General features: G+C 31.6%; 2 protein-coding genes across 3 annotated transcripts; one reads left to right on the top strand and one right to left on the bottom strand.

The window, feature by feature from the left end:
- The first annotated feature begins 2737 nt into the window (after positions 1 to 2737).
- Positions 2738 to 4505, top strand: LOC25500042 (uncharacterized). 2 transcript variants are annotated; one of them, XM_013588358.3, is made up of 5 exons: positions 2738 to 2851; positions 2978 to 3085; positions 3187 to 3309; positions 3734 to 3836; positions 3941 to 4505. In XM_013588358.3, exons 2-5 carry the CDS (start codon positions 2991 to 2993, stop codon positions 4172 to 4174), a joined length of 555 nt encoding a protein of 184 aa, XP_013443812.2. In that variant the 5' UTR covers positions 2738 to 2851; positions 2978 to 2990; the 3' UTR covers positions 4175 to 4505. The 2 variants fall into 2 exon arrangements, with proteins under 2 accessions (XP_013443812.2, XP_039685534.1); XM_039829600.1 differs by lacking the exon at positions 3187 to 3309.
- Positions 4506 to 12857: 8352 nt separating this feature from the next.
- LOC25500043 (ethylene-responsive transcription factor 13) lies at positions 12858 to 13781 on the bottom strand. Its single transcript, XM_013588359.3, has one exon. It carries the CDS (start codon positions 13587 to 13589, stop codon positions 12990 to 12992), a length of 600 nt encoding a protein of 199 aa, XP_013443813.1. The 5' UTR covers positions 13590 to 13781; the 3' UTR covers positions 12858 to 12989.
- Positions 13782 to 16858: the final 3077 nt, after the last annotated feature.

Here is a 16858-nt window from a genome sequence, read left to right on the forward strand (position 1 = left end):
TACTATCACAAGCTCAAAGAAAATATAAAAAGAATATTGTTTGAATCAAATAAGTGTTGATTGAAGATTTAACATGATAAATTTTATGATCAATTGATACATCCTTGTCACCACATGGTTTTTATCAAAGCCTTAAAGATTCGAGGAATAAATGATTAAAATTTGATAGGAATTATCTTCAAATAGCTTCTAAAAAGATTTTAAGGAAAATGTACAATAGTTTCATTCAAAAGAATGCTTGAATGTACCTTCATGATTACATGCATGCCTAAACTAAAACATCTCAAAGATACTCAATGGAAAGAAACATTGTGTGCAATCACCAACATGAACTATGAGATAAATTGCATCATCAACAAAATAATTAAAGGTTAATTAACCGAGAATGTATTGTCGTCCCATATAGAAGAGAACATTATCAACTCCGATGAAAGAATGTTCTCATGATGAGGATGCATATTACACTAGAAATTATTCTCATCATTTCATCAAAATGATTAGAATCAGCTTTAAAGAGAAATCAATTCATGAATGAATTATTTATTAAGTCATTCATTTATGATATTGATCGGAGAATGATCAAAGAAGAAAATTCATGATCATATGCTTTGAGATTCTATCATAAAATACTTATGATGGTCCAAGAAACCTCTATCACTATTCAAGATATGATTTGGAGAACATAAATCAATCAAAGGAATTTTGACTTTGAGAAATTTTGACTTTGAGAAAGGTTTCTCATGTTCCTACAAATATCATTTTGGTCATACAAAATGAAGAAAACATCCTCATTTGATGTTTTAAAAGATAACAAAAATATTACAATTATTATTTTGTTATCTACTAGTGTGTTTTGTGAGAAATGTTTCATGAGAATGTTCTTGTTAAAGAGAAGAACATTCTAAGATTACAAGTGAAGTTGAAAACGTCCTTATCAAAGCAAATAAGCAAAAGGACATAAATGAACTTTGTGGTGCAAATCCAAGAACAAAATATTCCCTATGTCTCATCAAAAGAAGATACTTTGATATATGACATAAATGGAAAGAATATCACATGATTACATAAAGACTTTGCATTTAAAGAAATATTGAAAAAGCACGTGCCTTAAAGAAAGAAGAAAAATAATTTTACAAAGAAAGAATGTTCTTGAGAACATTCTGGTAAAACTACAAAGGGATAAGGATGATGTCATTATGTCCCATCCATTTAACACAAGATCACAGCTGGATTATTACATCATGTGTTCTTAAGGAAAGAAGAAAAATTGTTTTACAAAGAAAGAATGTTCTTGAGAACATTATGGTGAAACTACAAAGAGATAAGGATGACATCATTATGTTTCATCCATTTACAACTAATCATAGTTGTATTATTACAACCTCACGTGGGTTGTCTCAAAAGACTTGGAAAGAAGAGAATGTTTTTGAGAACATTTTTCACTTGGAATAACACATTTTTTTGCAACCTTGTGCATCAAGCAACAAAGCAAATGCACATGCGTTGTTTTGGAACGTACAAACAACAGTTGTATGTTTATGTATATTTCAAGTGAGCTTCAAAGACTCCAACCATCTATAAATATAGCAACATATCAAGGCAATTGGCAAGAGCTTACAATACAAAAGAATTCAATCTCTCTCTCACGTGAATATTTTTCATAATTCATATTCAATGTCTTTCAATATGAATATTTTTTTCTGGTCCCTTTTTTACTTTATTTATTTCAGTCATATATTCCAGAATTCTCTAGTCCTTTTATTTACTTTATTTTAAATTTTTACTTTATTTTAAATATTCAATCTAGAATTCTCTGATCCTTTTATTTTTAATTAACAAATATTTTTATTTGTTTAACTCTTACCAAGAACTTTCTTGAGTATATAAACTTATTTAAGTTTTAGGAATAATTTTTAAAAGGGTCACAATTCAAACCCCCCTTTCCACTATCACCTTCATCATTGATATTTCCACCTGCTCCAAAGACACAATCAAATAATCCAGAACTTCTTGGTGGTTCTATTTTTGGTAGTCATATGGAGAATTTGTTGATGAGTCATGGTGGTAATTCACCAACAAAATCACAATCACAACAACATATACAATCAAAGTTCTAACATCAAAGTCCCAATTTTTGCTCTAAAGTTTCATCCAGTATTTGTTACCTAAATACTCAAATTAAGAGTGTCAATTTAAAATTACCTTGAACTTAATAACTAAGAGATTTTTTTTGGTGGTGTCCGGAATTTGAACCCTAGACATTGCATATATTAGGCATTATCCCTACCAACTGAGTTAAACTCATGGAGATACTTAATAATTAAGGGCTTAAATATGCAATTCGTCTTTGTAATTTAGGCGCGTTTTGATTTTCATCCTTGTAAAAAAAAAAAATTAAAAACATCCCTGCAAAATTTTTCCACGTGGCAGTCTACGTCATTAAAAAAATTTAATTTTATGAAGAAAAAAATTGAAAATTAGTTTTTTCTTTTTTTTTTTTAAATCTGAAAATAAATGTTTGAAAAATAAAATTAAAAATTATATAATCTCAAAATTTTTGAAAATATAATTTTCAGCATTTTCAAAAAAAAATGTAATATATAATTTTGAAAAATTTAATTTTCAGTTTTTTTCAAATTTAAATTTTATTTCAGATTTTTCTTATTTAAAAATAGAATTTTAAAAAAAAATATTTTTTTAATTATGTAGTATGCCACGTGGCAAAAGTTGCACAGTCAATAAATCATAATTGAAGTGGCCAAAATCGTAAATCGCAAATCGCAAACCTGAAGAAAGAGAGTGAAGCAAGAAACGGCAACACCAGAATCGCAAATCGCAAGCAGGAAGAGAAGTAAGTAATTGATTTCCTGTTTTTTAATATGAGATTCGATTTCTTTTCTCCTGTTAAAATTTATGAATTTTCCTGTGATTTAAGTCCTATGAATAATGAATTGTTCTTGTTGTCTGTCTGCAACAGAGAAGTGGGAACAATGTCGTTTATGAAAGGAGATTTGCTTTCTCGGTCCAGAAAGCTCGTCAAGGGTTTGGCCATGGCCGAACCTGTTTGGCTCAAAGCCATGGAACAGTTAGTTAATCTGTTTCAACTTAATTTATTCAGGAATTCTTTGGATGAAAACTCGTCTAAATAATATTATTTTGTTTTTATTGTGCTAACCAACCAACCAGGGCACCACCAGCAACATTTCCTCGACCTGAGGGTAAACTGCATACCATCACTTTTCCTGAAGATGTTTATGTCAAGAGGTTTTATAAAAAATACCCAGAATCAAAATACCATCATCCCATCAAGTATGTCTCTCTTTCTATAGGGTGAACTGAGTTCTTAAATATGAAACTACTCATGCCAGCTGTTAATCGACCTGCTTCACGTTTTCTCAGATTGTATGAAAATAATGTGTCTATGAGTCTGTTAATTCTTACGTTACCTTCTATGTTCTGTTGATGGTTTTGTGCTCCTCAGCTGTTCTTTTTCCTCCAACTATTATGTGATTTACTTGGTTTCTTAAAACTTTTTTTAATATAAGCTGGTTTTATCAATTCACTAGGAATTCCTCAATGGAATAGTTGTTACAAATTGATGATGCAGGCATACACAAGATGCATAGTGTGTGGTAGTCTTTTTTCTAGATGCTTCCATCTGCATCAGAAGGACTATTAAATTAGCTACAGTTCATGTCTACTTGTTTGTGGTCATAATGTTTAAGTTCAACAGGTTTTCTGCTATCGATCCTGCTCCGTCTCGATTATTTGCATTAAGGGTTCTTGAGTTAAAAGAGCATGGCATTAGTGAGGATGAAGCAATGGAAGTAGCAGATGTATGTAACCTAAATTGATTCATGGATATGTTCATTCCGGAATTTGTTCTTACTTTATGCCCTCTAATAGTTACATTTTTTTTGCGTGTGTGTGCTTTTTATAGATGGAATATATAGCAGAGAAGAAGGCTAAGAAGAAAGCATATGCCCGTCTGAAGCAAATTGCGCGCCTTCAAGGGAAGAAACTGCCTCCAAACCCATTTCCTTGTCCTGTCAAGGAGATTCAAGCTGAGGAGAGGAAATTTGTTCGTGATCGTTTCTTCAATCCCAGCATACGTGAACTTGTGAAGCAAAAGAAAGAGGAATCCATGCAGAGATTCGGAGGAGATAATTGGTGATTTTCAGGGTAAACTTGAACAATATATTGAAACTTTGGCTCTTGAGCAAATGACCTTTGCAATAATAATACAATTCAGTCCGTCACTATAAAGGGCATACTTCTGACCTAATACTATTTAGGTATTTTATTGTAATTTTTAAATCAACTCTGCTAGAAAGTTTTGCCAGAATTTCATGCAAGTTTTCGCTTTGGTTTAGGCCTATAGCTGCTGTCTTGTGTAAAGGTCTTTGTTTTTTTGCCAGTTTGTTCATCAAGCAGTTTTCGTCGGCTTTTTCTGCATTTAAAATTATGAAATGCTTCCTCAATAAAGATGCATAGATTTGCCATTATTTTGGAGTAAACCATTAATTAAGAATTTCTCATAATTTACATGTGTTAGCGCAATAAAAAGAGCAGATAGACGGGGATGAAAACGCTAATATATATAAATGTATACAGCTATTATTCAAACAAAGTAACTAGTTTAGTTAAGCCTAACCTTATCAGTCTATGGCACCATGTTCGAACCTCTATTATTTCTCATGATTTTTTTTTTTTGATTTTTTTTTTCCAACATAACATGCACATTTGATAATGACATGTTGAACCATCTGGTTTTCATTGTATCTATCTGACTATCATCGGTTTAATGTCAGGTTAATTGCATAAATGATCTAATATATAGAGTGATCAGACTGGTGAGGGGTTTCCATTGAATGGGTTCGGTCAGAATTTTTAAACTATGTAAAAAAAAGTAAATTAAACCACATTGAAATGGATTAGATCAAATCAGATTTTTTTTTTTAGATGAGTCTATTTTTTTAGATCTAATATCTGACTTATCTGTCTATGGTACCATGTTTGATCCCCATTGATTTGTTTTCTGATTTTTAACATAACATGAACATTTGATAATGACTTGTCGAACCAACCGGTTTTCATTGTATCTATCTGAGTTTTACCAGTTTAATGTCGGGTTAATTGCATAAATGGTCTAATATATAGAGTGATCGTACCAGTGAGGGGTCTGGTTTTCGATTGAACCAGTTCGAATTTTAAAGCTATGCAAAGAAAAAACAAAAGTCTAAATTAAACCATATTAAATTGAATTGGATCGGATCAAATCAATTTTTTTAGAGTCATCCAAACTGAACTGCATGTGAAATTATCTTTGAATGAGATGGTTTATTTTTCTTGTTTCGAAATCAATCTAAATTATACCACCAACACTCCTACTAACCCAATTTAGACAACAGAAGATTTCTTTATAAAAAAAAACAAAACACGGGGTGTTGGAAAACATGAGATTTTTCAGGTAGAAAAAGTAAAAAAAGGAGAAAGTAAAGGTTGGATCCTTTATATCTGAAATTACGGGTAGAGCTTGTTGTTTACAAGTAGATGAGGGGACCAAGGTGAATAAGTATGGATGTTCGGGGTTCGAATCTCCTCATACATATATGAATGTCCAGATCAATGAACTAGGCTCACGGAGACGAATAAAATCCTTTTTCTTATCTTCAAATAGAAACAAAATATTACAGAAAACATTTATTTGGATATAGTCTTATGACCGGTATGAGTTTTTTCTTTAGTATGATATTGATATGAATTTTTCAACGCCGCTTAGCACTGACTGATTAGGGGTTTCTTTGCTTTTTCATATAGTCACTGGATAAATGTTTGGGCTTGGATGGGATATCTATCTCTATTAAAAAAAATTATATGTCAAAAACCTTTGGACAATGCGCATGTCTCTACGTATGAGTTGGATTAGTCGTCCACCTTTGGTGGTTCAGAAATCGGTGCGAAAGCCAAAAAAAAAAAATGTCCTTGCTCTTAAGTAAGTAATTGAATCCACTTGGGACACACCAAACTATTACACAGAAGCAACATCAAATCCATGAGAAAATCTGCATTGGTAGAAAGGATAAAAAAAGGTATTGCAATGTATAGTGTAGCTCGCCACTCCATAGTAGCCATTACCACACCATCTTTCTTGAATATACCAATTGAAGCGGTATATGGCTATTTTGGCATTGCTTTGTCTGCAATTTCAATTACAAAGGGTCCTTGCATTTCAAACAATGGGATCCTGGGGACTGTTTTCTTGAGAAAAGGATCATCACACAACTAGTTTCATCTTTCATGGGAGGATTATCGTTCTCATATAGTGGACAACGTATTCTCGTGATGAGGCTTCGTGAGAGGATTGGCAGCAATTACATAATAACTTTTCTATCATTTCACCTTGAGGACAAGGTGAGTCTGAAGGGGTGGAGAATGATACGACCTCGTCAGATTAAGGATTTGTGAGCTAGCAGAGTTTGCACTTGATTACATTCGTTATTTTCCTTTCCTAATTTTATGGTTAACTTTATTTTCTTTTCTAAATTTACGATTTCATTATTTCTCTTTTCTTAGATTATGCAAGTTGTTATGCCAAGATTGGCCTGAATAATAACAATGTTTCACTTTCTTCCTTAATTTCTCATCTGATTTCTCTCTAGGAGTTTACACGCATTCGAAGAGTGCCATTTTTTTCATCTCTGTTCTCTCAAGGAGTTAACACTCACTCAAAGAGTGCTTTTTCTTCACTCTAAGATAATTAGGGTGTATCATTTTCCATTAACTTTTTTTTTTTTTACAAGAGAGGGGCAAAAGCACAAGAAAAAAACTACAAAGTTACATGAACATTCTGAGGCATACAAGCACTAGAAATGTCATATAAAAGGAGTTTTTGAAGATCTCTAATGAGAGCCTCCAAAACATGCAAATCAAACGAGTTTATAGTTAGGTTAAAATTTTCTAGCAAATCAGTTGATCTATTTTCTTCGAGCCATGGGTGGTTGATATGAACTTACTAGTTCATGTTCTTCAAGTCATGAATGCAATGAATCAAGGTAGAAATATTTTCATTGCTATTGCAGTTTCTTGTTATCATGTCAGCTTGTACCATCGAGTCACTATCTACTTGAAGGTGGGTAGTCCCTCGCCGCCATGTTAAATCCATACCAATGTACATGCCCCGCATCTCAACATAGAGTGCATCTCAAGCTCCAATCATACGAGCATAACTAACAAGAAAGTACAACTATTATCCCGAATAATTCCCCCGCACCCACAAAAGATGAACATAGCTTTTATAGGCGCCATCACAATTGAGCTTTGACCCAGCCCTCCAGAGGTCGCTTCCAACCAATGAAAATAGTATCCTTTTGATGTGGCTGACCAATCATATGTCTTTGCTCACAACTATTAATCTCCTTTGTCATCTTGAGAGTCATCTGAGTTGGATTAGTGGTGCGATGGAATCCTGCTTCAAATATACTTTTATTTCTGCACGTTCAAAGGTACCAATAAGTTCGCATAAAAACGTTCTTCCACTCATTCTTGTGAGCTCGAGCCATCTCAATATCCAAGTTCCCAATGATCCAGTCCCTGCAATTCAAAGAAAAAAAATTAGTAATGTGATTGGAAAGACAAACGTAGTACCAATTAAATAAAGGCTTAATTGCACTTTTGGATCCCTATCTTTTCAAAAGTTGCGGTTATGGACCCCTAACTAATTTAAATACAAAACAGCCCCCTATGTTTTGATTCTTTAGCAGTTTTGGACCCCAAGGCAAAATAAAAAATAAAAAAAATGACACGTGGCACCTCACTTAGGGTGCCACGTCAGCGTTGACCGAGTCAACAATGGACTGGGGGTCCAAAACTGCCAAAGAATCAAAATATAGGGGACTGTTTTGTATTTAAATTAGTTAGGGGTCCATAACCGCAACTTTTGAAAAAATAGGGGTCCAAAAGTGCAATTAAGTCTTAAATAAATTAAAGGAAATATATGCATTTTTTTTTAATAAGGAACCAATATGAACCCCAAAATAAAAATAAAGGACCAAAAAGATATTTAAGTCATCATATAATTAACCAATTGAGCATGACACATCATGGATAACTTATTACCTTTCCGGAATGCTAGCTTTAACTTGATTTTATCTGTAATAGGTTGTAAATGCAGGACTTCAGGGTTTTCCTTCATAAATAGAACCGAACTTGATTTTATCTGTAATAGGATGCAAGAGCAGGACTTTAGGCTTTCCTTCATAAAAAAATCTCACATTCTATGTATTGATAAAAAAAAATTAAAATTCATGCATTCTTCGGTAAAAATAACTAAAGGTAAAAAATTAAACAAACTCATACAATTTAATTTTATAACCGAAGAATTCATAAATTTTAATGTTGTTGCACAACATAAACCCTAAATATGGCATGTGTGTAATGATACACGATTATTATGTTGTGGACTGTTTATGAATATGTTAAACTAGACTTTCCACCCGTGCTGCCGCACGGGTCATATACATTGTAGATATAGTAGACAAAAACAAATCTCAATGCATATCAAAGAGAATGAAATATGTGGTCCCAAATATATGCATATGTTGGAATTCGAACCTCAGACACCACGCTTATTCACCAAAAAAATATTAACTTTTATCAATCGTGTGTTACTTCATTCTTTTGTTAAAATTATATGTCAATATTATATTATTGGTATGTTACTTCATATTTTTCTTTTTTTTTTTGAAAAAATGTTACTTCATTCTTTTGTAAAAATTATATGTTAATGTTGTATTATGTACCTAAAAATAGTTCATTCTTAACCTCAACATGTAAAATGTTTTATTTAAATAATTTTCCTTTTATCGAATATTTGGCCTTTACCGTAAATGATACCCTTTAACTGTTTGTTGAAATGTTTCTTCCACCTGTTTATATAGATTGCAAAATTCAGGTGCATTTTGTGGTAAATATTTAATAAAGAGAGTTCAGTTCTAATTTGGATGAAAAGTGTAATATTAACAAAAAAAATGTTGCTATAATCTTTCAAAACCCTTTTATTCCAATAGGGCGATTTGTTTTGAAGAAATAGGGGAAATAAAGCGATGTCGATTTGCTTTGTTCATGAAAATAGGAGATTAGGTGTGAGCATTAGCGTTGTTCATGAAAATAGAAGATTAGGTGTGAGCATTAGGGTTAAAACGGTAAAGTTATGCAACAGGGTTTAGGTTAAAATTAGGGCTCATGAAAATATGAGATTAGGTGTGAGCATTAGGGTTATTCATGAAAATATAAGATTAGGTGTGAGCATTAGGGTTAAAACGGTAAAATTATGCAACAGGGTTTAGGTTAAAATTAGGGCTCATGAAAATATGAAATTAGGTGTGAGCATTAGGGTTGTTCATGAAAATATAAGATTAGGCGTGAGCATTAGGGTTAAAACGGTAAAATTATGCAATAGGATTTAGGTTAAAATTAGGGCTTACGGGTTACCTTTAATATATAAGAAGATTAGGTGAGAGCAATAGGATTGTTCATGAAAATAGGAGATTAGGTGTGAACATTAGGGTTAAAACAGTAAAATTATGCAATAGGGTTTAGGTTAAAATTAGGGCTTACTTGTTAACTTTAATATATAAGAAGATGTGGGAATTAGGAAACAACGTTGAAAAACCTATTTTTATCCTTTAAATAAGGAGGTATGTTATTTGAACAACCACTTTTTATACAACTTATTAGACAACCAAGAATATAGAAAGAAATGTATGTCTTGACACGAAAATCAAAGCAAGAGAGAGAAGGCAAGATCATAATGAATATATAAGAGAGAGGGTAGTCCCAAAAATTATAAGAAAATGGTTGTACAAATATCATTTCTCTTAAATAAGTTCCTAAAGTGAATGTTAGGTCCAACCAATATAACTAAGTGGGGAAGTGTAATTAGGTGTATGATTGTTTTTCATATTTTGCCATGAAAGAACCATCTTTCATTTTAATAAATAGTATTAAAATAATATTTATCAGAACCAACACAATCAATCACATCACAATAAATAGAATTCGACAAAAAAAATATAAATAAGTCATAAACAAATTCAATACAAACTATTTCAATTATTAATATTATATTACAATGAAGTGTAAAAGAAATAACAGAAAATATAAACTAACTAGATAACTAAGCAACTTTTCATCACTCTTGATCATCTTGGGTAATCACATGATTGATCCAACCATAACACCCTTTTCATGTTGCTCCTCCATAATGTTGAATCTTGATAAAACCTTGGAAAGCAAGGTTAAAATTTCTTGCATTCCCTTTTCTTTGTGTTCCACTTTTGTTTTCAACTTTCTGTATCCTTCAAACACATGTGTGGGAGAGTAATAAGTGATAATGATGAGTAGTGTGTTAATAATATTTTGCGACGGATTAACTTATTTATACCAACGTTGCAGCTCTTCCTTCAAAATAAAACTACCACTGCAGCTCTTTTTACCCGAGTATTAAACAATTGTCGCACCGTTGCATATAACTTTTAGTGATTTCGGTCTTTTAATTAGAACTCAAGGTTTTAAAAATAGGTTTGAGAACCTAAATACACTTCTAAATACACCTAAATACACTTCCTCATTTAGGTACATTGGTTTGGGACCCTAACCTTCACTTTAGGACTTCTTTATTCAGTTAGAGCTATTTTCAATTAGAACTTTTTTCATTAACCGCTATCGTCAATGCCACCATAATTGCAGCATTTGTCAAGGCTACCAGTATAGTGATCTTTAGAGCAAAGTTAATTTATTCTCAAGAAATACAGAAATTTATACTTATTATAGGAGTCTTATTACACTATTAGAAATATAGTTACAGGCACCTTATGCAACAACATTTCTTTAAATTAATGCATCATGATTTTGTTTTTGGACAAAAAATAATTTCTTTATAAATCGACCTTTAAAGATTGAGAACCCACTCTTTTTCGCATAATTCTCATAAAATCTAAAAACTTTATCCTCGCTAAGAAACATTGACCAATTGCTTCATGGTAATTGTTACTCAAATCAATTACTTCATATTATAAATTACCACATGATTTATTATTTGGAAGATTGTTCAAATCAATTAAATTTGTATCAATTACTTCATATTATAAATTATCACATGGTTTATTATTTGGAAGATTGTTCAAATCAATTAAATTTGTGACTCTCAACCTACACAAATAAATTCATATTATCAACAAATTGCTAAAAAAAGTAAAATGATATTACCAGTTTTTTTTCTTCCAACTACCACAAAATATTATTATTGAAATCGTAAAAAGGGAACAGTGGTGAAATACTTGTAAAAGTAACAAATATATGCTTGAGTGATACTATACTGTGCATGAGTACATGTTTGACAAGCTTGTTGTATGCTTCTGTGTGTGAGTGTATGTCTAAGTTAAGATGCATATATGAAAAACGTTTGATATATTATTTATAACATATTAATTATAATAGTTTTTTAATATGAGAGCATATATTATAGTAGTAGTTAATTTAGATAAAAGTGAAAGCAATTGAGAACATATGAGAAAAAACGTGAAAGAAATTCAAAGAAAGCATATGTATAGCTACCATTTGTCAAAAAAAAAAAAATGTATAGGTATGATACGAGAAAAGCTTAACTATATTGAGTTGTATTTAGAAGATTTTTTTTTTTTTGAAGGAAGTTGTATTTAGAAGATGATTATCTAGTTTTCTTAGTTTTTCACAAGATAATATATAAACGTAATATGGGTTAACATTTACGGTCAATTTTTATTTTCAACTTATATAATACTCATTCTCACATTACATGCTCTGACTCAAATAGTCATATGTACACGAAGAGTAAGAGAAACATGTATTATATGCAAGATATATGGATGGTTCCTGAATGGAGTTGGTTGGTTCTTTTGTGATTGAAATACATGACTTGAAGAGTCATATTTATTGCATGAGAATGAAAGAAAAATAATTGTGTCTAAATTATTTTATAAAGTGTTATACAAAATTATTTTTTAATCTAAATTTAAACATAATTAATTGTGTTTTTATTTATTTTTTTAATTAACAAACCATACATTCATTAATATCTAATAGCTTTCTAAAATACTTCTCTTTGTTAACTGAGTCAAGCAAATTTTGAATCAATTCATAAAAACATTAAATATTGCAATGACATTTTTTAGCATGATAAATTTTGTTGTTTATTGGGATTGTGACTTGACATGTTTTGAAAAGAATAGTCGATGGTGTTATCTTGTATTATTTGTTGTAATTTTTCTTATATTTATTTATTTGACTATTATGCAATGATGTGTCTTTCTTTATTTTGAATGGTTTTACATGTTGAAGCAAAATTTCTAATGATGTTTTAAAATAACACATATATAAAGAAGTTACCCGAACAACATTTTGAACTCATAAAGTTTTAATTGAATTAGTTCATAATGTTCATAAGTTTTTCGCATCCTACATTGGTACATGTTTTCATCGATCATATTGTGATTACATACTTGAAATCCGAAACTCTTCTCTATATAAAAAAGACTTTTTAACGTTAAAGAAGACTTCTTAACATGAAACTCTTTCTAAATGTTTATCTTCAATCAATCTCTTCAACCGCAAATAGCACCCCACTCTCAACTATATATTTGAGTTTTATTTTTAGTGTGATCTTTTTTCTCGAGCCTATCATATTTAGATTGAGCCTTTTATCCTAAGCAATCATTCTCTTGTAAACATTTTCATCTCATCTTTAAGAGTGTAAAAGTGATTGTAATCATTGAAACTATATCAAGTAATCAAACAAACAATATTACAAGGTATAGTTAAGGCAAAATCAATATTGATAAATAAAATTGAAATATGAAAAATTTACAAAAATCAACAACAGAAAAACAGTTCAACAAGTAAAATGATCCCATAAAATGATTGCTTGAAGTATTATCATTCAACATTGTTGATCATAATAAAGAATCATAGCCACTGACTCGGCTCATTTTCCTTTTCGGCTCCAAAACCACCCTCGACGAAGAACAAAGCTCCACTGCACGCCGCTTAGCCGTGACTACCATCGACTCCGAGACATCAGAGTCAATCAAATGAGGGAAGTTCAACTTAGCCTTCGAGCCGCGCATCTTAAAAGCGGCTCGGTCATAAGCCAAAGCAGCATCTTCAGCCGACTCATAAGTCCCAAGCCACACCCTCGCGCCGTTTTTATTTGGATCTCTAATCTCAGCTGCAAACTTTCCCCAAGGCCTCCGCCTCACTCCTTTGTATCTCTGCCAACAAGGTGGCGCGTGTGCTTCACGCGACGCCGGAAGGGAGTGGGAGGCGTCACAATGAAGTGTTTTACTTTTTGACGTTGAGTTTGAGTCACTACTAAGGCTGCTGGTTGGGGAGGATGGAGAGGTCCGGTTGATCACCGGAGCGATGCCATGAGATGCGGTGGTGATGGCCGTGAGAGGGTTGAAGTCATGGTGGTCTTCGAGGAGGTAGCGTTGAATTGATTCGAGAAAAGCAAGGTCGGAGGATTCAAGAGTTGTAGATTCGAGTTTCACCATTTGGTTGTGTGTTTTTGTTTCCAAACAACGTTGTAACTGTTGTTTTTTTCCTTCAGACGGCGTTGTAAGTAAGTGTTGTGTTTCTTGTTAATATTATCGTTAAGGTATTGTAATGTTTGTTACGTGAAAGTGTGAAGTGTGTGTTATGAAGTTGGAATATGGAAATGTATTTATATATTGGTTTTTCCAGGAGGAGGAGTATTATGTTGTTGAAAGTGAAAAGTGGTTGGCTTTTGTGTTTCTCCTTTCCTAGAAGCATCATATGGGTTTTCAAATTGGTGATGCAATGTGGTATGATGATATAATTAGAAGTAATAATTAAATAAATCATCTAAAGTTTTTAATCACGTGTTACATGTTTAAGATATTATAATACTATATCCTAGTATATCATTACTTCTTTTTTAATAAAACAATGGTTCAATAGCAGTTTTGGCCTCCTATATTTTAAGAAGTTGCGATTTTGGCCCCATAACTAAATAAGCTACAAAATTGCCCCCTAAATATTGACTTTTTTTGCAGTTTTGGCCTCCACACCAATTTTGACAAAGTCAATGCACACGTGGACGCCACATGTTTATTTATTTTATTTTTTTAAAAAAATTAATTAAAAAATAAAAAAAATATTTTTAAATTTTTTATTAATTAAAAAATAAATACACACGTGGCGTCCACGTCAGCTTTGACTTGGTCAAAATTGACTTGGGGGCCAATACTGCAAAAAAGTCAATACTTAGGGGACGATTTTGTAGTTTATTTAGTTAGGGAGCCAAAATTGCAACTTCTTGAAACATAGGGGGCAAAACTGTTATTAAGCCTAAAAAATTTAGATTAGTTGGGTGTTGGGATCACATCCAAGGTCAGGCCCGGCCTTGAGGGTGTGCAAAGTGCTCAACCAGGCCGCGCCTCTAACGAAACTAATACCCACCCCCCACTTAAATAAAAAATATATATGTTATATCATTTTCTTTCTTTAGTACATGTTTGAGTTTTTTTTCGAAACTCTAGTTCTCCTCCCTAATTTGTATAATCACTTAATCAGTCAATTTGAAAAAATTATTTCATTGAAAGAATCACAACAATCATTTTTTTTCATCGCATAAACCATTCGTTTTACCCTTTTCCACAACAGAGGAGTGACAACAAACGACACCGTTAGATAAATTTCACCTCTTTCACTTAATTTTTTTAATTCCTTTCATGTTTAAAACTTCTTCTGATTCTGATTTTTTTTTTAATGAAATTTAACTACATAAAAAAATTACGTTTTATTTTACTATGGATCTATTTTAAAAAAAGAGTCGAGCCTCCTATTTCACGGGGACGGCCTTGTCCAAGGTAGAACTCTATGAGATATATACGTATATTGATTATCAATCCACGAATTAAATTCTCGATAATAGAAGTTAAACCAACACATTTTTGTAGGAATTAGTAAATTCATTATGAATTGGAATAACCTCAATTGAGATGTAACACATTACTCCTATAGTCCCATGAAATCAGAGGAGAGGGGTATTACTTTTGAGAGAAAGAGCAATGCTATCGACAATCGCTCTCTCACTCTCTCTTAACCACTCTTTGTTCCATTGGTCCACGTCATTCATTTTTAAAGACCCTGTACAGGATAACCGGTTCCACTGGTTTAACAACACACCTTTTTTTTGTTTTATTCAAGACTTAAAATAAAATAAAAAACTCGTCTCCTTCTTTGTTGCTACTTCTATGTGACCATTGAGTTCTGATTGTGAATCCACTTCAAAGTTATAATAATCACTGGAAAGTTTTCTGATCAGAGACAACTGCCACACCTCAGCCATCCAAATACAAGTTTTTACTTCTTTACATAAAAAAATGGCTACTTTGATTTTATTTGACATTTTCTCTCTATTTCGTCATCTTTATCTCAAGGTATTCTTCTCCACCACGAATTTCTCCATTAAAGATGGCCTCAAGATAGTAACACAAACCCTAATAATAAACCCATATAAGAAGACTTTCAAAGCTTCATGATTTTACTTGTTTCACAATTGGGTTTTCAATTGCCCAAAATAGGTTGGTTACAGAAATTGATTACGTTGAGGAGAAGGGATAAAAAAATTGCAGCTTTTTATTACCAATTTCATATCAAATGGAAAAAAGTAGTAAAAAAAAGAAGAAGAAGAAGTGAGACTATATTAACTTTTCTCTATGTTGTTGTTTGAGAAAGAACAAGACAAAAGGAAGTGGGGAGATGAAGTCGTTTAATTTCTTTTCTTAAAAAAAAATATGTAACGAATAGAGTACCGGTTGCCTGTTACCATTTCTTTTGAAACGAGTGAGGTTGACCTATGAACAAGGAAGTGTCCAAAAGCGATTGTAGGAGCGACTGTGCTTAGCATTACTCAAAATGCAGAAGTTGTTTGTGAAGCTTTGAGTTTCACGATGGGTGATCGTCGGTTCACCATAAATTTCAAAGAGACGCATTTGAGGCATTTTTTAGCAAAAATTTACTTGAAGGGATCGAATTAACATTAGATTATATAGTTGGATGATGAATTATAAAAAGAGGAATGGTTATATCTCTAGAAAAATAATATTAAAAATTCTTAAAGAATAAAGAGTAATCAATTATAATGCACCATTTGACACAATTTAAAGAGGTGTGACTGAAAAATAGGAAGTGAACAAATAAATTATGCAATTAAAACTTGTCAGTTTGTGCCTTAAAAAAATTTTGATGCTATTTTTTTTTAGAGAAATAGCATTTTCCTTATAAAAATTGATTAGTACTTTATGTACCATTAATATGTATATTCTTTCTAATAGCTCATATACTATATATTAGAGACTACAAGACAATATTATGTCAAAAAAAGTACAAGACAAATATTTTTTTTTATTCGATCGGTTGATTAAATAAATAACACATGCTTTAGAAAAGGCACATGCTAGCATTTGATTGACTGATTCCTCAAATAAAAAAACATTTGATTGCTTGATATTGTTATTATTTATCGGGCAGAATAAGATTCTCCTAAATAAATATTTATAAATAAATGTTATTTTATTTGTTTTAATCATGTGCTGTAAAAATAATGATTTGAAGAATATTAAAACAAAAGGAAGTTGGTCACAAAAAAAAAAAAAAAAGCAAAAGGAACAACTCGTTTTATATATTTCTTTTGAGATGTCATTTTATATGTTTTAAAAAATAATACTATAAAAGCACGGTCATTATTTTAATGGAATATAATGTGATGACTCAACATTCCAGGTAATTTTATTTT

Source organism: Medicago truncatula, chromosome 8 (genome assembly GCF_003473485.1).
Source record: "Medicago truncatula cultivar Jemalong A17 chromosome 8, MtrunA17r5.0-ANR, whole genome shotgun sequence".
In the NCBI taxonomy this organism is placed as follows: domain Eukaryota; kingdom Viridiplantae; phylum Streptophyta; class Magnoliopsida; order Fabales; family Fabaceae; genus Medicago; species Medicago truncatula.

Excerpts from the sequence above, each read along its gene's own strand:
- LOC25500042 (XM_013588358.3), top strand. The coding sequence starts at position 2,991 with ATGTCGTTTATGAAAGGAGATTTGCTTTCTCGGTCCAGAAAGCTCGTC. Across the intron at positions 3,086-3,186 it reads TGGCTCAAAGCCATGGAACA|GGCACCACCAGCAACATTTC; the intron begins GTTAGTTAATCT and ends CCAACCAACCAG. Across the intron at positions 3,310-3,733 it reads AAATACCATCATCCCATCAA|GTTTTCTGCTATCGATCCTG; the intron begins GTATGTCTCTCT and ends TAAGTTCAACAG.
- LOC25500043 (XM_013588359.3), bottom strand. The coding sequence starts at position 13,589 with ATGGTGAAACTCGAATCTACAACTCTTGAATCCTCCGACCTTGCTTTT.